General features: G+C 39.5%; 1 protein-coding gene across 1 annotated transcript; it reads right to left on the bottom strand.

Annotated features, from left to right (window-relative positions):
• Positions 1-1,599: 1,599 nt before the first annotated feature.
• Positions 1,600-11,887, bottom strand: LOC306699205 (rhombotin-1-like). The gene is made up of 5 exons (XM_079163746.1): positions 11,524-11,887; positions 10,801-11,014; positions 5,828-5,953; positions 5,395-5,503; positions 1,600-2,077 (listed from the first exon to the last, which is right to left on the bottom strand). The coding sequence occupies exons 1-4, from the start codon at positions 11,543-11,545 to the stop codon at positions 5,398-5,400; spliced, it is 468 nt and encodes a 155-aa protein (XP_079019872.1). The 5' UTR covers positions 11,546-11,887; the 3' UTR covers positions 1,600-2,077; positions 5,395-5,397.
• Positions 11,888-21,453: the final 9,566 nt, after the last annotated feature.

Genomic DNA, 21,453 nt, shown 5'->3' with positions numbered 1-21,453 from the left:
CACAAACACCAAATAAAGAGCTCTTCCCACACTGATGTGTTAAATATAAAACACTTTAAACTGTAAACAAAGCCTCTCTCTCCCTCTCTCTCTCTCTCCGTCTCTCTCTCTCAAACTCTCTCTCCAGAACTGGCCTCCATTGTTCACACCAAAGAGCAAACCTGAATCCTGATAGTGTTCCAGCTCTAATTGGTTACAGGTGTTTTCACAGGTGCATTCTGGCTGCAAGTGATTGACGAGGTTCAACAAACCGCACAGAGGCATTTAGTTTTGAATGATGTGTCTAATGTAGAAAACTGTGGGTAGTTATTCTCAAAAGAGTGTTTCAAAAAGTGTGTTTTAGAATTGAATTAAAACTCAGTGCAAAGCCAACAATTTGCTCTCGGTTGTGCATACCTGGTCAATAGATGATACATGAGTCCACGTACGAATGCCTGTTCCAAACATAACACACCATCAAAACATATGAAGGGGAAAAGTTATTTGTTGTCCAAACCAAATGTTTACCTGTGGCCTATTTATGGTCCTCAGGCTCTGACTTGAATGTGCGCTCATGATCTAAAATGTTGTCACACGTGTGAATGCGGAAAGACAATCGGCAGGACAGGTTTGGAAATGCTGCTTGAATAAATGTAATAGATTAAATGAATATCTTTTTATACAACACATAATATATATGTTATAAAGTTATATATTAACATATTTCCTGTTAGGTTTTTTGCCTGTATTTTTTTTTTTCCAGCATTTTATTTTTGCCTTGAACACTCAGAGGTCTGAAATGGACAACTTCTGACCTGCAGGCGTTCCAGGTGCAGAACTCCAAACGTAAACAAAAACATGTCCGGCCGTGATAAATTGAGCTTTCTTTGGTAACATTTTAAGTGTTAACACAGTTGAACTCCCAGCAGCACATCCTAATACGTTTTTGGGGTTTTTTTCTTTTACGTTTTCCTGAATAACGTTTGTTCAGAGACGATCAACTTACATGCAGAACAGGTTTTACTACATGAAGGTAATATATTATCTTAATTAGATACATGCAAATATACTTAACGCTGCCTTTTAGTTGATGGTTAACCGTTTACAATGTGCGCTTTAAGGGTTGTGTGACGGTCAGTTGAGCTTAGTAGGTCGAGTTGTTTTGAACGCAGCAATCATTACACTACATGTTTGCATTTATTCTGTTACTTTCTGTCATATCTTGTAAATGGTCTCCTTAACATGTCATACATGACATGTTAATGAGTTTTAATTTTAACACCTGTCCTCGTTTTACCAAGTATCAGTACATTTATATTTCACAACCGCAGGATGCTCTTCAGACTGAAAACCAACTTCCACTAAAAGTGGACAATAGTTGTTTGTTTTTTTACTTTTTATAGTCCAATGTTATTTGTATCATTATTATTACATGTCTTGACCCAGTGCAGCACTCTCTATTATTTTTCTTTCTTCATTGTAAGCACTTTAGTGACTTTGTTATATTATATATATATATATATTATATCTCTTCTAAAATGTCTGGAGGGGATGTTTAAATGACTTCCTCTCCCCACTGATTTTCAGTCATCTCAGTACATAAATAATGAGCACACAAACTGAAATTAAAATTCAGTTTAATTAGTCAAGAAACAAAAAAGCAAAGAAAAAAAAAACCAGCTTGAGATCAGAGTGAAAACAAAACTACGGTGAGTTTGTCAAAGCATCGCTCGGAGAGATGAAGGAGAAGCAGTCGATCCTCCTCAAACCGTATTTGCAAAAAAGTTTGAGATAGTTTGGCGGCTTCCTACGTGCCACGACGGTTCAGTTTGACAACTTCGTATTTTCTGTGACGGATGACTCGGTGGATGCTTTGTGTGGCTGGCGTCCCTCCATCCATCTAGCCTTTCAAGTTCAGTGATCTCCGGCCCATCCGACCAGAATTGTACGTTTTCAGGATAGTTTTCCACGCAGCTCTATAATAAAGAGTTCAATCGTGGAAAATATGTCCCATCAGTGTTGTTTCCACAGTCTTTAAACAGGACTCTGCTGCTGTGAGTTTCATAGTCCAACTGGCTCACAGTCGTCCCGTCACGATCTGCAGAAAGAGAGAAGAAGAAAATATATTTAAAATACAGGCCCAGCTCACTCTGTGGTGCTATTAGACGGTCAATAAACATCAGCTTTATGTGTCCACTGATAACAGTGTAATAACATAAACGTTATTTGATTCGCTATAAAAACATATTTTTCTCTTTTGGATAAATACAATTATTTATTATATTTCAAAGGCAATTTAATGCTCGAAATTTGACAATTTTACAAGTAAAGGTTGAGATGAAATGTAACCGAAGACATGTTAAATTTGAGACTTTATGTGTGTTGTTGGTCACTGAAACGCCTTCACTCAATTATAAATCACCTGCAGCCAGAATGTGAAAACAGCTGTAACCAATTAGGGCTTGAGCACTATAAATAGGATTCAGGTGTGCTCTTTGGCGAGAGAGAGAGAGAGAGAGAGAGAGAGAGAGAGAGAGAGAGAGAGAGAGAGAGAGAGAGAGAGAGAGAGAGAGAGAGAGAGAGAGAGAGAGAGAGAGAGAGAGAGAGAGAGAGAGAGAGAGAGAGAGAGAGAGATTTTAACTTTTGCAAGAGACGTGAGATATTTTTAGTTTTGTATGTTTTTGTCTTTTATGTGTAGAGTTTTGACAAAGAGGGTGCTAGTTTCAGAAATTGTGTTTTAGCAATTGAAAGTGCATTTCCCTGTTTTCACGTCAGTACTCTGACAAGTTAGTCTATAAATCAAAAGGAATATACACACGTAAAAAAAACAAGTTGTCACATTTATGAAGTCTTTGACAAAAGTTTAAATAAATCTATAAAATCTCCCAACATCAACAAAGCTGTTTGGGTCTTCAGAGAACAGTTAGAAAGAGTTACAGCATCTGGAGGCCAGAAAACCTTCAACGTACCCACATTCATAAAGTAGACTCCCATTTTAATGCACTCCATACTAAACATACAGTAAAAGACATTTGGAGAATGAAACTGAATGAGAGCTCCAGAGTTGGTCAAGTCCTCAAATGTATCAAGATTTTTAGGTTAAAAAAAGGAGGAAACGATCTCATAAAGTCTATAGGAACCTAAAAAACAACCAAAAGTGAAAAAGTCTCCACTCCCAGAGAGCATCAAGTGTTCAGTGCGGCGGTGTATTTTATGAACTGTAGTTGTAGATAGTATCGTAATGATAGGTTGGGCTGCTGGGTATGTTTTTGAAACCGAAAGCAAACCCTGAAACCTTCATAACTGTGGATTTTGCGGCGTCTGCTGCTGCACTTGCTTTCGAACTTCTCTCATCTGCCCTCAAAGCCGAAAACCCTGCGCTCACGCCCATCGAGGGGCTCTATAAAGGAAGAGCTCGGACTCCCACAGGATTTATTTGTCTTCTGTTTGAACCTTTAAAGAAAGCCTTTGGATATGTTCAAGTCTTCAAGCATGGCCTCCGATGAGAAGCAACTGTTTGAAAAACGAGATTTAAATAGAAGAAACTGCATATTTCACGCTCTTATTGACCTCAACCTTCAAGATCTGAACTTCAAAAGTCCTGTTTTCTTTTCTGGTTATAAGAAGATTTAGCTTTTAAAGCTCAAATCCACAATCTAATAATGTTGAAACTACAGCAGCAATGATGAAGCATCTAGTTGTTGTTGGAATTTAGTTTAAAATACCATCAAACAGCCAGTTAGTGTTTCAACATATTTATGATAGTAAATGATATTAAAAACCTTGTGCTTCAGAGTATTTGGTCCTTCCTGTTATTCTACATTCAGAGCCAACAAGGCACATGTCCGGTGTCTCAGACTAAACATTACGTTCCCATACAACTAATATTTTTCGGATCAAAGCCCACTGTGTGTAAGTCCACACAGTGAGGAGGTCAGTGTGTGTGACGGGTCAAACAAACTCAAGACTTTCACTCAGTAGACCGCTGGTCGTGTCCCGTGTGACACCGAACATCAACGTTGACTTACTTTAAGTTACTGTAACTTCAATAACAAAACAAACCGCGTATTTAAAACTACGACCGTAATCTGTGAGAACATATGTTTCATTCAGTAATATGCTTCTGTTCTATCTTTGGTGCTGAGCTGGCTTACATTTATTTCGTCAGAGTTTAGGGTTTATGTGAGCGGTGATACTAATCTCTGCAGTAAATGCACCTTAAAAGCAAAGCAATGGGCTGAAAGAGGCTTAAGAGCTGTGGAGTTGGGTAATAGTCGTGTATGGGTTTCCTCTTTCATAGTCGTTTGATTAAGTGTTGATATTTAAAAATATTCAGAAGAAATTTAAGCATAAACATTATATTACTATAGTTTTAAACAACGTATCCTCAAATGGTTCGTATGATATTTTAAGAAAAGTTACTTTGTTATTTTTTGTGCGTTTCCCAACTAAATTTCATGAGCGATCGGCCTGTGCAGGCTCCTGCGATAAGGCAACAAGATTACTTGGTTAGGTTTAGGAAAAGATGGTGATTTGGGCTAAAATAACTGCGGAAGTTACGAATACGAAACACAAAAATAAATCAACATTAGCTTTTGGTTTCACACGGGACACAAACAGCGGTCCCCCGAGTGAAAGCTTATTGTATTTAGACGCACTCATCCACCCACACGTCACCTCTACTGGTTAACGATTACTTGGATTAAATACAAATTGATTACTCGGATTGCAAACAAATTATAGTGCATTACTTTCCGTAGGTTTGTGAACAGCTTTATGAGAACCACCGCTGCTTTAAGCCACGTTTGCTCTGGTTTATGCTCTTAGATACTTGTTTAGCAAAGGAGATGCACTTATGACTTCTGGTGACTAGTATTTCTCTTGAATACCGATGTTGAATACACTTATTGTAAGTCGCTTTGGATAAAAGCATCTGCTAAATGACTGTAATGTAATGTAATGTTTTAAATAGAGCTCCTTTATCAGTCTAAACCGTTGACAACCATCCTTTTCTTTTGCTGAGTTAAAAGGTGAACCTCATTATCCGTTTCACTGAGAGATCGTAAGGACCCTCTCAGAAGTGAATGCAGTATTGTATGAAACACTATAAAGTACGTGCTTCAAATGGATTCAATGCTCTGACATCAATCCATTTTCTTAAACTGCCCTCCAACTATATGCATCTGTACTGAATGTCACATACTGTAGACCTTTTTCTAAAGATAATATGCTTCAACTTATCTTGGGATGATAATGTCAGCAGCCTCTGGTTTTTGAAGTCTACATATGGTCATATTTGGAATGAGCTTTGCGAGCTCACTTGTGTATCTTGCAGATATCTCGGGAGCATGTTTTAGTTCAAACTGTCAAGAGCGGCTTGCCTGAGACTGTTATTCATCATCTTTAGAGTATTACCTCTTACTGAGGCTGCCTCTCCGTGCTGCCGTTTAGATGGCCTCCTTCATAGTCCAGCTGGCACAGGATCATGTTGTTCTTGAGGAAAAACTTGTCTCCCACGCAAAACCTGCAGAGAGAGTATAAAAATATGGATCTGGGTCTCGGTTGTTTGCCTGAGCCGAAGTGAAGCATGAGCTCCCGGAGGAGCATTTCAGGCATATTTTCAGCACTGCTATGATAATCAGAAAATTAATCTTGCATGATTGCTGGCTGATTAACAATCCAAGTGATATACAAAGTTTTTAACCCCCTCGAGGTTGTAAACCTCATCACATTCTGATTATAATGCATTGGTGATGTGCTCATAATGACCGGTGAGCTCACTAGTGCACCTCCCACAGATAAGTCAACTGAATTTGATCTCCCTGGCTAATTGCTCCCCTAATCTTACCTCTGGCGGCAGAGCTGACAGGCGAAGCAGTCTAAATGGTAGACGTTGTCTCTGGCTCTCATCACCATCTCAAAGGCAGGGATCAGCTTACTGCAGGCTGCACAGTTCCCCGTCACCCCAAAGAGCCTGCAGAGGGGAAGAGGACGACAAGCAGACCTTTAGTCTGGACGCACTTAAGATACATTTCAGCCAACAGAGTGAAGAGGAAAGAAAAACCCACTAAAAAAAAAAAAAAAAGAGGACAAGCTTGAAAAGTAGTTCAACAGAACCTTGCAACTGGGTCTCAGATGTTGCTCAATCATGCAGCTTTTCTGCAAATAATACTATTTTAAAGTGATAAACTTCACTGCATTTCCTGCAGATTGTTGCTGGTTTATTGCTGCTGCAGCGCTTCCATCATATTGTATGGATTTTGTGCGTAATTAAGAGCAGCCAGGCGGGAGGAAACATTCCCATCAGCCTCCTAGTTGTAATTCTGAGTAGGAGAAATTTCTAACCACATAGTGAAAGATAACTGCAGTAGTGTCAACAATCTGGAGCCCCCCAAAAAAAATAAAATGCAAAGCTGCTATCGTTGGCAGTTAAATGTAAGTAAAATCCAATAACACTGATATAACCAATGTTAGCTAATTAACAGGACCAAGAGTCCACACACATGCTCACAGTGACAGTGCTGACGCGCTGATGTTTAGCAGGTATTTATCATGTTCACCATCTTAGTTTAGCATGCTAGCATTTGCTAATTTGCATTAAACACAATGCAGGTCTTTGGTCATAAACCAAAGTATTTAAATGTTTCCCTGAGGGCGCAGCGCTAAAAGGAGAAGTTGAGGGATTCATCCTTTGGGGAACATGAATGTCTGCACAAAACGTTGTTGAGATCTTTCAGTCTGCTATAGCCTGTTTTTAGGTAACACCTCAGAAAACAGAACATAACATTATGAGTCAAGAAACAATTGGCAAATCAGGATCTAACTGACTCATAATAATAATAAATGTATTTCACCTATAGCACCTTTTTAAAACTACCGTAACAAAGTGCTTCACTGACAAGGACAAATAAAAGAATGCAAATACACGGTTAACAACATAAAACAACAGATAAAGGTACACAGAAAGCACGAATAAAATAAGTCAATAAGCCAAAAGATAAGTTTGTCTAGAGAGATTATTTAATCAGGAAAATAGTTGGGACTAAATGGACTGCATAGTAATGTAAATATCAAATGATACGTTAAAGAACAGAATATGAAGAACTATGTTAACACGTTTGTGTCCAAATTCTCATCAACTGTTTCTGAATATAAATCGGCAACAGAGCAGCATTAAAGTAACACAGATGCAGATATCTAGGAACTAATCCTCACATACAGTTTCATAACAAAGCATCTCAAAGTCTGTTCTCCAGTATCTCGTTATTATCTATTTCGACCTAGATTCACAGTTATTCAGGAACTACTTAATAGGGTTTCATTAATTACCAGTTGGCACCCGATGTGTTCCTAATTCATTTCTTCGTAACTACTCAAAATGGTGTGCAGCAATCTCTAAACCCTTTAGGCAATCATCTAGAAATATGTGGGAAAAAATAGAAAAATTAAAAAAATGCAAGAACTTTTTTTTTTTTAACGTATGTGTGGCTCAATTTAGGCTCCGTTGATATATACGGTGTGATCAAAGGCCTGGTGATGCAGCTAGCCTTCAATATTCATCCGTTAAGCAGGATTACTACTTTTTATCATCTATTCTTAACAAACCTCTGTTGTTGCTGCAGGAAACTTAAAATGCTTGAGATTTTTGTCAATTGTAAAAGCTTTAATGAACTGGATTTATAACTTGAATCACTGTTGCACTATATCAACAGCTGATAAATGGCAGAAAAATGGAGATTCACTGATGTGAAAATGTCCCTTACTTTAAAAGCCAGATGGTGTTTTTTATGCCTAATAGGACATTAAAACTGACTTTAGAGGTAAGAACTTGAGTCAATCTATTATACTTTTTTGAAACTAGCAATTTATCCTTCACCATTTGAACTATGTCCTCACACTACCTGAGAACAAACCCCGTGTTGTTTTTAAATAGTCTGTGACTCGGTGCTGACCAGCAGCAGATTGCTTCACCTCTCGTTCACCTCTAAAAGAACGAACAAACGGCTCCCTAAGAGCCTGACACACATGGAGATAAGTTGCGACTGCTGATTTCCATATTCCATTAGAGGCCAGATAGAAAAGGAGGTTTGGTGAGCAACAGCTATGAAAAACGACGTCCGCAAGATAAAAAAGGAGGGAGGAGAGAGGCGAGCATGTGTCTCCCAGAGCTTCACACGACAAATGAAAGAAAAAAAAACGTCATCAAACGAGTGACCAACGCGGGAACAAAAGCGAGTCCTAATTAACCGAATGTTCTGATCTAACGAGCCTGAGTCCTGAGCGGGCACCTGGTGGGGTTTTCTTTTTCCTCCTCCTTAACGAGGCAACGGAGCTCAATGCTAATTCTCTACTAATGGTCCAATTAAAAGAAATCACATGGTTTTAATCCTGCTCTTCAAAGGCTTTTGGTCTGCACCCTCACAATGATGAGGAAAACAGGAGGCAATCTAGCCAATTTAACTGTCAAAAGGGGTTTTGGTCTCCTAAGTGCAGCGCAGCTAATGAGAGACTTAGCTCCAACCAAATCCAGCTGGATTGTACATGAGACTAACACATGAGTTCAGCAATGTGGCTGAGATATCAGGAGTTCTCCTGCTGACCTGACACCAGACGTCGTTATTTCAGGCAAGAAAATGGAGGCTGTATAACTCTCAGAAGGGCCGTTTGAGCCGGGGGTTTAGGTTTGTTTAGATGTGATTCATGATCAGAAGACTGTTTGAATCTAAAGTGTATTTAAAACATACTTATTCATAAATTCATTGTGTCACGATCCACAGGCACTAGAGGTCGAGTTCAGACAATCTGAAAACATTCATCCTTATCTTTAGAGGGTTTGAAGAGTTATAAACCTCCTGCCCCATTACAAGGCAGATACTTTAAATACAAGCACAGTAGACACTTCAATTACCTACTGAAAGCAAAAGTAGTTAGTTTATTCACTTTCTTGCCATAAGTTAAGAAACTGATACCACTAAATATGTCGCTGGAGCCAGGAGACGAGTTAGCTTAGCATAAAATACTGTAAACAGAGAGAAACAGCTTGTCTAGCTCTCTCGCAAAGCCAACAAAAGCCACTTACTAGCACCTATAATGCTAACTAAAATCTTTATGTATCTTGTTGGTTTATAAATTACACTTCAGGTAAGAGACTCTAGGAAATGACTGATCCAGGACAAAATACGTTCCGGCACAAAACCCCTCTTACAAGGCAACTTGCCTCTAGACAGAACCAGGCTAGCGGTTTTTAGTCTTTATGCTAAGCTAAGCTAACCAGCTTCAGTTTCATAATTACGGTGCAAACATGATAGTGGTATCTATCTTCTCATCTAACTCTCTGCAAGAAAGCAAATTAGTGTTTTTTCTAAAACGTTGAGCTATTTCTTAATTCGGTTAGTGGTGTAAATCTTCTCATTTTACTCTCTGGAAGAAAGCGAATTAACATATTTTCCAAATCGTTGAACTAGTCCTTAAAGCTACAGTGTGGAGGATTTCGTCGCATCAAGCTGTGTGATTGCAGATGGCGGCATGAGTAAAAATTATTTTATGGTCTCAAAAAAGTATAAATTGCAAGTCTCCTTCAAACTTCAAAGGCACACTGTAGGGCTTGTGTAAAATTAAAGAGCAATTATTCTACATGGAAAATATGGCACAACATTCTTGTGTTTCACTAATCAGTCGAGTGGGAGGGAGGTTCTCTATCAGCGTGCAAGCCTATTGGTTCAAAGCTAAGATGTGTCATCAAATAGGGAAGGGGAAAAAACAACACTCCTCCCCTTCCAAGACTGCATTAACGTGTTCGGTCGAGTGAAAAACTGTGGTACCGTCGTTCACCTCGTTCAGAGGCCGTCCATACCATAATAATGCTACTTTAGCGGCTGGTGGTTGTCATGATTTCGCACTCATGTTGCTCACACTACCGCAGCTTCACAAGCGTAGGTCAGAGAACTACGGTGGCCTTCAGGTGAGGTAAAACAAAACGCAAAAGCCTCTCACTAGAGCCAGAGTTTGGTTTGTCCGTTGTGGGCTACTGTAGAAACATGGTGGACCTGCTCCCTACGTAGATATAATCGGCTCATTCTAAGCTAACGAAAACACAACGATTCCTAGTTTCACGTTTTTATACAGTAATGAAAACATAGTTGTGAATTTTATATTCGTTTTCTGATAATATATCCCTCGAAAGGCTACACACTGGCCCTTTGTTCATTATTAAATCATAATTTGTGTATCTTTGTGCAAACTTCACCCTCTGTTCTCTCATTTATTTCTGTGTCAACTGTTATTTGTCTAAAGAATAAGTAAAATTGGCATAAATGTTCATTAAGAATGTTAGGTGACCAGAGAAATAAACCCTTTTCAGGATCAGTAGAAGGCAGAAAAGTGTCCACTAAAGACTGTTAATACACAGAGTGGAGTCCCAATGACTCAAAATAGACTCAAGTAGCTCATCCAAACAGGTCCGGGTAAAACATGCTTGGACTTGTTTTGTATTATTTCTAAGAAATATGACACACCTTCTGAAAGGTTGGTGGTTTTCACAGTCAGTCATTTTAGACATCTATTTACTGCTGTTGTTAATGGAGGCTCTCAGATTCAACTTAATACCTCTGTTCCCACAGTTTCTCTGATAAATTACCAGGTCTTATCTGGAGTGGATCTACAGTCTGCTTCAGCTCTTTCAATCTTATACAGTACACATGATTAACATACTGCAAACTCTGCACTTGACAGCAGTGTTTGCTGGGACAATTTGCTTTGAAGCTGCATATAAAGCTCCCGGGGTCATTCTCAGTCCATTCTCGCACCTGTTTGGGGGCTTACCTCAGGTAGTCCCTGCGGCAGAGGATGAGGTTGGCCCGGGTGTAGAGGCTGGAGCCTACCCGGCCCAGGCAGCAGTCGCAGCAGGCACACTTCAGACAGTCCTCGTGCCAGTACCTGTCCAAGGCCTGCAGCATGAAGCGGTCCCGGATCTTCCCGTTGCAGCCGGCGCAGCCCCTCGGCTTCTCTCTGGACTGGAGGGACACGAGGGACACGCCTGGCAGGTGATAAACAGATTGACAAGAGAGACAAATTAAGAGAGACCAGTGAGGTTAAATTTGAAAGCTGATCATGATTGTCAACTGAATGTATACAGTATTGAAATAATCAAAAGGTATCTACTACACATAAGATCATAATATCACACACAATGGTGAATATCACTACATTATTGTTGGGTCACCATATATGCAAAATGTGATCCTTTAAGAATATAATGTTGGTATAATGTCATAATAAGGCACATAACGTCATGTTCCTGTAATAATACAACAGTAGTGTTCTGATAGGGAGGAGCCAACTTCACCATTAATCATCATAAAAGTATTTCTGAAGTTTGACATTCAAATCTGTTTGCTGCTATCTTTTATTTAAATGTATTTCATGCTGCACAGTTGAACACTATCCTCCTCAAAACCTTCGTGCTGCTGTCCTACATACATAGAAAAGGGAAATACACATTCACATCGGAGAAAAGAGACATGTATCTTAGTCCTCTGTACTTACTCTCCTCCTTGTCCAGCACCATCCTTTTCTTGGAAAAAACAACAACAATCCAACAAGGAGACCCCTCAAGATAATAAAAAAAAAAAAAACGAAGAGCGATAATAAACACAGAGGGCTTTGACACTCGCTCCTCAAACTTCAGCTCCGCTCCTCATTACCGCGAAGAAAGCCAAGGGAAACAGCCATTGAGTCGCTTTCTCGGTAAAATAAGAGCCCCAGCGTCTCCGGGTATATATATATATTTATATAAATATCACCTTTCCGGCAGGAGAGATGTCCTCAAATTAAGAGTGGCTGTGCGTCTTATCTCAGGGCATACGCATTTCTGTATCTGCCCAGACTGCGGCTGCTGCCCTCAGATGAGCTCCTCTGCACAGACTGAACCTCCTCACAGATCTCTCTCTCTCTCTCTCTCTCTCGCTCTCTCTCTCTCGCTCTCTCGCTCTCTCTTGTCTCTCTAGCTCTCTCGCTCTCTCTCTCTCTGCAAAAAAAAAAATACTCCCACACTCAAATGGGTTGGGTTTTTTCCCAACGCTGCGTGCTAATTATATAAAGTCATTATGCTCAGATCTGATAGTAACCGCCCCCTCCCTCTCTGAATCAATTATTCAATAGACAGTCACACACCAGGACAGCCCGGGCCTGAGGTGTTTTAGAATGAGCTTATTCAACTCCAAGGACACCAATTATCTCCAGGGCGCCCTGTAGTCAAAGCACCGGCTTTTACGCACGGCAGATGCGGCGCCTTTTAAGGCGCACGTTCACATCCGCGTGCGCGCCAGTTTATATGTGTGCGTGTGACATATAGTCAGTTTATTCTTGTGCACTTGTATCTTTTTCTTTGGGATAAAAGTAATAACAGCTTAGATGATGGTAAGAATACACACTGACAGTATTACAAAATATGCTAAAAGTCATTACCTTGCACGGAAGCTGGATTCTCGCGAGATCACGCGTGAATCGCGGGATCTCTTGGGCGAAAATCCACCTTCCTTTGGTGTGAACGCACCTTGTCAGGCTTCAAGTAATAAAGAATATACTTAAAGTACCAAAAGTAACTCATTATGCACAGTGGCTCATTTGAGAATAATATCACTGGATTGTGATGCATTGTGTGTACATCCCTTCAATGCTGCAGCTGGTTAAGATGGATCTTATTTTAATTATGTTAATATATATTATTTAATTATTATATACTGCTGGGTAATCTATAATAATACATCATAATCATAATGTATTAGTTGATTTATATTTTTAGACCATTATGATAGCATAGTAAGCACATGTGTGTATAGCATGCTAACCTGCTAACAAAAGTTATTACAGGTAATTTCAGTATGCATCATTCCCATTGGTCATTTTAATAACGACTCACTTCATGTATTGATACATTGAAATTAATTAATTGTTTATATGTGACGTTGCGTAACCAAAATGTTTGTTAATGAGCTCCCCTCCATGTTACCTGCAGGTCATGTGTGCACACTGCCAAACAGGAAGTGAGAGTAGAGGGGTATTGGACTGTACCATTCTGAATAAAGTACAGGGGGGAGTTTTCATTGTTTTAGGGAATAGTCTTTTTAAGTATCTTATATGATAAATACTGTTAATGTTTCTAAGTTAGGACAATTAGAACAATGATTTAGAGGCAGTTTAGCTTTTTTTAAATTGTTATTTTATTGTCTTAATTGATTATGGACGAACGTTGGTGTGTCTGTAGGAGGAGCTTTCTGTTTAAAAGCAACAGATAGAAGCTTCTCAGGGGAGTTCATTGTTCAGCTGAGGTGCAGACAGGTTGTTGCTAGCTGCCCAACTGCCAAGGGCCCAGCCTAACTTTGTTTGTTGACTGAGGGATAGCCTTCCGTTTCCTTTTTAAAAGTTTGTTTTGTTTTTCACTTTCATACTTGTATGTCGTTTTTTTCCCCCACAGTCTAAACAAAACCATTCTGAACTGCTTGTTGTCTTCAAATAAACACACCGGGTGACGGTTACACTGGCCTCTCATGTGTATGCATCCTGCTGTCGTTCAGAAGTATACACAGACCTCGTTAGTGAGTGTAGTAATGACTCAAAATTGACCCTCAAACCCCAAAATGAAAAGGTTAAAAGTTCAGCATCCTGTGATGCTGATGACTAGTCTGAAGGTGATTGGAGGGTTTGAGCAGACCTAATTACGGCAGCACACTCAGATGTTAGCCTTTTCCTATGGCTTTGAACCTATGGGATCAAGTAGTGTTGCAAGGGACGAGATGCTCACCGACAGCTGCCTCATAAGATGTTTTCCCATTTCCCTTTGCCACTGCAGCTGCTGTGTTTGCAGAGTCTTCCGGTCGCATTTGTTCCGGCATTTTTCAGCAGTGGCACTACATTTGAGCCGAAAAAACATTTTCTCCTCTGAGAGCTCCATGGTGGCACAATTAAAGGACGACAGCAGAGAAAGGCACCTGCTAACACTGGCGTATTCGTCAGATGTCAGTGTTTAGACTTGCTAAAGCTGCCCCTCTGGGAGACAAGACATTTGGTTGTTAGTCATGTGAGTCGTTAGTGTCTTTAGTCACTTGACTCTCGAGAGACGGTAGTCACAACGAAATCTCACGCCATGATGTGAACCATTTCCTGAGCCAGTCACGTTGTGAGAGAACTTTACTTGAGTATTTCCATTTTATGCTACTTTGTACTACTCTGCGACAAGTTGTAGGCGCAAAGATTTTACTTTTTACTCCACCTCATTTATTTGATTACTACTTACTGTTCATATTCTGAAAATTGATACAAAATATAAATAATTATGGGCCATTATGCACAATACTTTTGGTACTTGAAGTTTATTTTGATACAAATACTATTTTAATCGTGTACGATTTTTGAATGCAGAACTTTTACTTAACAGAATATTTTGACTCTGTGGTGTCTCACTGTCTACTTATAGTAGAGCTATGATACAACAAATCCTAAATATTATAAGAACACCGCAGATGAAACCAGCTATAAAGTTCTATAATAAACATACCACAGACCACCAAGTCCTTGTAGTATTATTAGAATATTATATGAATAGCATGAAATCTAAATAGCCTTGGAACTCACTGTTGAGTCCCAGACCTGCTGTACATTGCTATATTGAGGATTTAGGAATCAAAATACCACGAAGTATGTTAAGGTCATTATTTAAAGTTAATCTTGAGCACCACAGACGCATCTTTTGTCCCTGCGGATAGATTATTGGAACATTATAGTGATTTTCATTGGGGTGGGGGGGGATTTCAAGGCCGGTCCATAAACAACACTGCAGTCTGCTTTCCAAACAGATCACCCAGGCCTAAATCCTCCTCATTAGAAGCTGTGGCATAAACAACTGTTCTAACATGGCCCCTGGATCAGGTCACACTAATTAACCAGCACCATCGACCGACAATTCCCTCATTATCCGCCCTCTCATCTGATCGCATATAGGCCGTCAAGACAGCTAACGATCAACCGACTAATTAATCAGTTGATGAGGTGCAAGTGAAGCTCCGGGTTCTCTCTTCATTTGCGAGACACATGGGAGCTAATTAGTTCAATTATTAATGCATCTAATTAAATAGTTTCTCTGGGTAATCATGGTTGAAGTCTCGTCCTCAGTCGGCTGCGGTGATAAATGGATCTGCGCTGCATTAGACCCCTCTTGTCCTTTATTTTGACATGCTCAAACTCTAATGCAATGCCTGGCCTCGGCCTAAACATTGCAGGCTATTCACAGGACCGGACCCCATTAGGCTAATTGCGCTAAAAGCAGTCTGTGGCTGACATTAAAGGTGAGCTGTGGTTTGAGCTCTAATTAGCAGTCTGTGAAAATAGGAAACCTTCTTCTTTTCTTTTTTTTTTTTTGGAGCCATCTGCTGCGGCTTGCCTCGCCATCATGTCCTCTGTGTGAAAAGGGCAGAGACAAATTTAGGCAGTGTTTTTTGTGTGGAAGGGCTGTTTGTCAGATATATTGCCATGAGAGGCCACACAGCACATTTCATACAGTAACAGCTGCATTTAGAGGACGAATACAAGAGAACCGCTGCAGCCTGTGGCAGCAAGGCCTGGTGGTGTTGCATATAAAACCACAGAGCTCCTGCTTCTTGACAGACTGGAAAGAGAAAAACTGTGTTATTTACACCATTTACTACCATCTACGTTTACTTTACATTTCCATCATTTTCCAACACATGCCTTATTTAGATTTTTTCTGTTTTTGTTAGACCAGGAGTAGACAAACTTAGACGTGTGCCTCCATTGGCACGCGGTAGCTTAACCAATGGCACACTAGCAATAAGTGTCCAAGAGAATTTTTGGGAAATGTTGAAGTGCCTTCACATCGGCATTCCACATAACCTCTCTACCATTGTCAGCGGATCCCTTGTTATTTTTACGGTAGTTTAATTCATTTTTTCCCCCTTCTGCCTTTGATTGTCTAGCACTTGTTACCTTCTTCTCAGAATTTCTTACATTTCTTGCTGTGAACAAAATCTGCAGAAGCTTGTCAGCCTTCTTGTATTGTGATCTCATATATAGTTACATGCACTGATTATGGGAGAGAAATGTTTCTTTCAATGGGGATTCAAATGTTCATCTTGTGTCATAATTAAACTTAATGTTAACCTTAATCTTGATATGGCACACTGATGAACAAGAAAGTAGAGAAATGGCACTTCATATCAAAAAGGTTGCTGACCCCTGGTTAAGGGTATCAAACATATTTTAATCCTGGCTAAAGAAATGTAAATAAACAGACATGTATGCAAGACTTAAGTTTGTAAAAATTAGTGTAATTATCTTTTGGATTTTCTTCCGATTCAGCCTTATATCACGCTTGCAGTATTGTACAATGACGCATGGCTAATGTTGTGAAACGACTGGTTATGTTTGGGCAACAATACTACTTGGTTAAGGTGAGAAAAAACATCATGCTTTGTGTTAAAATAATAATGTAACAAAGTAATATAACAACATACCGTAACAAGGTAACGTAACAATGTAACATAACAACGTACCGTAACAGTGTAATGTAACAACTTAACGTAAAAACGTACCGTAACAGTGTAACGTAACAACTTAACGTAACAACTTAACGTAACAACGTACCGTAACATTGTAACGCAACAAAGTAATGTGCGCTCACACAGGACACGAACAGCAGTCTCCTGGGTAAAAGTCCTGTGTTTGTTTGAGTTTTAGTACTCACAGAGCTGTGGCTGTATGAGTTTTGTTTCATGACAACTGAGCAAACTTAATCTGTTGATGAGAACAAGCGAGTAAGTGGAGCCCGTGTTTAGTAAGGTCAATAATGAAGTGCCAAGCCCTGTCAGTTAATTGATGGGAAGCAAGCATCACATGATGAAGCACTGATATGAAATATCTTTTGCAGAAAAATAGAAGAATAGATAAGGAATCAAGGAAACCATGGCCAAAACAAATACAGGAGTTTGTGAAAATATTACATTTTTCAGCCTGGCACCAAATGGAGACTAACAAGGCCTCGTATTATCTTCAGTAAAACAGAAATAATAACAGTTTCAGATTAGCTTCACTAGCAATGTGCTTCCCCGGGGAGGTTTCTCTGATTGTGATAGAGCTGCACCTGAACTCCCAAGAGGTCCGACCACCGGGGAGAAGATTATTTGTTATGATCCCACGGCTGGCTGGGAAAATCTGGGGAAGAAAACAAAGTGTTTACATGTTGCTGTCGTGCCTTTAAGCAAGGCATGTGATACTCAGATTAACCAGTGGAGCTTCTTTGTGGTTTTATTGGGCAGTTGGGATGGATGGTAGACTCAAGACGGTTGTACTTCTCGTGTTGGGATTAAATACACTCTGCATTGACTATATAACTATTAAACAACGTTAAATTAGTTTTTAATTATGGTGAACAGAAGGCTGATGTCTATGTTTGTTTATTTTTTGGGGGGATTTCCACATTATTAAGCTCTAAGTCTGATATATCAGAGTTCTCAGAGTAATCTAAGATGGAACTTTATGTATCTTGAGGGAGACTGTTGTGCAGCAGTTGGCTTATGGAAATGGTATTTGCTGAAGGCCGCTAAAAACTATTACTATTATTCAATAAATAACATGTGATTGTTTTTTAAGAAAACACCATCATCATATAAACATAATGTGTATGTAGCACCCACACAATGTAGTGTTGACATTGATTTATGGACTACAATTTTGAAGCCACAAGTTTGGCATTTTGGCCGTCGCCATCTTGGTTTTTTTGCAACCAATGACCAGAGGTGACGATATTAGAGACTTCTTTTTGCAACCAGAGGAGTCGCCCCCTGATGGCAATTAGAGAGAATGCAGGTTTATGACACTTCTGCATTGGCTTCACTTTTCAGAACCGGAGATTGCTGCCTGGGTTTTTACTTTGGCTCTCTATAGGCCTCTATCACAGCAGACATTTTGACTTGCCATAGTAGAAAAGCACAGGTCTAACTAAAAACATAAATAAAGACTCTTCTTTTCAAGTGTACCTGTATGTCATGACAGTGGGACAGTGAGGCGAACCCAGAAACTAAATCAGATAAGTAGAATTAATTTCATTATTTACACCGTGTGCTGTTCCTGCTGTGACATCAGGAGCTGCTCTGATTCGGCGACCGACTACAAGAGCTTTAGAGGGCATCTCTGTGATATCGAGCTCTTTATCAGATTCACTTCATTTGCAGAGTTTTTGGCAGCGTCACTGCAAGAGGATACCAACATCTTACAAAGCAGTATTCAGTGCACAGACAGCAGGACATCACATTTAGTGTAACAGGAGACTGCAGGACACTGACTAGACCTCGGGCAATTCATAAAACATATGAAAAGGATTACAAGCTGCTTTACATTCAATCAATGTTTAATAAAACCAGATGTAAAAATAAATGTTGAATTTTTCACTTCTATGCTTCTTTCAACAGAGGATGCATCACATTTTTCAGGGAGTGGATGTCACATTTTTAGAAAGAAAAAACTCTTCAGATGCAGCATATATTATACATCCAGCAAGCAATCACTGTGTGCACTCATGCAGCATGACACAGTGCAAAAAAAGTGTCCCCTCGAGCAAATCATACGGTCTGGTGTTCAAATTATGTTTTCCTTGAGGTTATAGGAGGAAAACATACGTTTTAGTAGATTCATTTCATCTGTATCCTTTTTTTTGTTGATTTGAATTAGAAACAAAAGGAAGCAACTTTAACAACAATTTATTTTTGCGGGTCGCAGAAAGGGATGTTGAACGTGGCTCTTGCGTGGATCCATTTCAGTTGTAGGTTCAGGTCTTTGGAAGCCATCCAATCCCCTGTCAGTCTGACTAAGCTGCAGAGTTTTAGATTGGAGTGGGGATGTGCTCACCAGCTGTGAGATTAAGGGAAACTGATCGATGGCCTCTCTGATTGGCTCTCGACGGTGTCACAGCAGCATCCAATCCCCTTGGTTCAGATGGTTTTCCTCGGTCCAGCCAAAACCAATTCTTCCTCCACGCAGGGGCCGAATAAGATCACTGACCTGAAGCTACAAGGCCACGCTCGGAGGTTCTGTCTCCATCCGTCTGCACTCCTCTTCCCTCTCACAAAAATGAGACAGACAGGGAAGAAGAGGAAGAGTTGATTAGAGTTGATATGACGCATCTTTGCACCATTACAGATTTACACTTTCCTCGTTTTTTCTGTGTGTTTTTCTGACATCTTTGTCATTAAGTCAGCAGTGTTTCTGCGCCACTCTCTCTAGAAATGACATGTCAGTCAAACTCGGCAGGTGGCAATGTGATGTGTTTCTTTCCTCACACTTTCGGTTCAGTCTCTGGAGGTGGAGCTCTTTCCTTTTCCTCCAAAACCACGGCTGCTCCTTCCAGTGACAGAGCTCCTCTATCTATTCAAAGCAAACCGCTGTTGCTGCAGCTGGACATGTAAAATGCATGACTTTCCCTGTGTGGCAAAGGATTTTTCTTTTTCTTTTCTATGAAGAGAAAATGTCTTTCATGAACTTTATAGAGAGTAGAAAGGAATCTCAGAGGTCATTGGTTTAAAAGCTAAAAACATTAAAAGCTTTGCAATGCATGCAAGATAATATAAGCTGCACATAAAAGGACGTTTAAACTGTGACTGAGGAAAAGTGTTTGCTTCGTTCACTGATTCCAAACAACAACCAAAATGACTCCTGTAGAGATGATGATGATGATGATGATGATGACGATGATGATGAACACGAGGAGGCTGCAGTGCTTCCTGTCTGCTCTTCACCAAATAAATATCCCCCACTTGATGAGTGAAAGAGGCACTGAGCAATCAGGAGAGACAAGTTGATCAAAAACACAAGATTCATTTAACTTGCATAAGCTGCAGGATTTCAAGTTGTCATCCGTCGGCACTTTAATGTGTTTTGTCGGATCTGAATGGAGTTTATTTCAAATAAGTAAAAAAAGCTTGAGGGTTTATTCCATAGAGCTCAGAAGTAGTCGTTTATCAAACATCTAATATCATCAAACATACAAGAGAATACTGAACTATTTTAGAGTTATTCTCAGGAGGGTTTTGTGTTGTTTTATCTGTTGTGTAAATCATTTTTTGTTTTGTCAGTGACTTTTGATGCTGCCGTCTTGACCAGGTCTCCCTTTGCAAGCTCAATAAGAGTTCTGTGTTTGAATAAAGGTTAAATAGATAAATACCTGTTTTTTATCACATACAAACTTGTACAAATGTACAAATGCCTCCATAGAGGTCACTGAATATTAGATGTAAATGATTCAAATGTTTTTTTCCATTTTCCTGCTCTGAATTGATTCTGTGTGTAATAGCTCAGATCAGATAAGCAGGAAATCATTAAACATAGAGGGGGGGTGGAGAGTACATTATGATGGTGTTTTGTGCTGCCATCTAGTGGATACTTCAGGAGCATTTGTTTCGGAGGCCAGAAATCTGTGTAATAATGGTGCATTTCTCACTTTTCCTGCCTCCAAACCAGCTATTTTTAGCAGCTCCACACAGGAAATTCCTCTTTCCTGAAGGCTTTAGGGAAACGCCTCCTCTCATGGTCATTTAATTAAAGTTGAGCTCAAAGTGAAGCAACAGCCCCTCTGAAGAACTAAAACAGCATCTTATTAAGCAATGTTTAACTTTAATTTCCTCTGGAGCAGCCGATGGTTTTACAGTTTTTACAAAAGAGATATTCGTCCATAAAACGTTGCATACGTGAACTCATTTTTTCAGGATGGGTAGTACATTCTTTCTTTGCAGGATCATGGTGACATAACTGGATTTAAGAAGCACAACAGCAACAGCACTGAATGAGTTCATGCCCTTCATTGGTGTGCGTTAGTGTTTTTCATAAAGTTTAAAAGTTCAAGACATTTTTCAGATCAATAATTATTAAATTGACCAATTACTATTTACACAATATATCACACTAAATGGTTAATAACAACATTATTGTACAGGTGAATGCATTTAAATGACATATCAATTGGCAATATAAGAGACAGAGTATAACATATTACAATGAACATTATAGTCAACAATAAACAAACACTATGTTTTCCAGAAAGAAGCATTACTATGAAAAAAATGACATTTTCCCTCCTCAAACATTACAAACATCAATCATTTTTTGTGCATATTCCTATAGATGTCCAGCAACACGTGTCAATTGTTATATGAATACAGAGTCTTTGCAAAATAAATGGATGAGACCAGCCTGGGTGAGACCTGTCAATCATAAGGCAGCCCCTCCCTAAAACATCCCCTGCTTTATCATCTACTTTATTCTAAATGGACCATCATTTACTAAATTAACATGATGCTGTATTGAAGGAGACTTGAAACTAGAGATTGAGAACATAAACTCATGTTTACAATGTTTACTGAGGTAATAAATCAAGAGAGAAGTAGAGTCATTTTCTCATAGACTTCTATACAA

This window comes from Pholis gunnellus (genome assembly GCF_910591455.1).
Source record: "Pholis gunnellus genome assembly, chromosome: 7".
NCBI classification, from domain to species: domain Eukaryota; kingdom Metazoa; phylum Chordata; class Actinopteri; order Perciformes; family Pholidae; genus Pholis; species Pholis gunnellus.
Note: the sequence above shows the minus strand (reverse complement) of the source record. Positions and strands in the feature narration are given on the sequence as shown.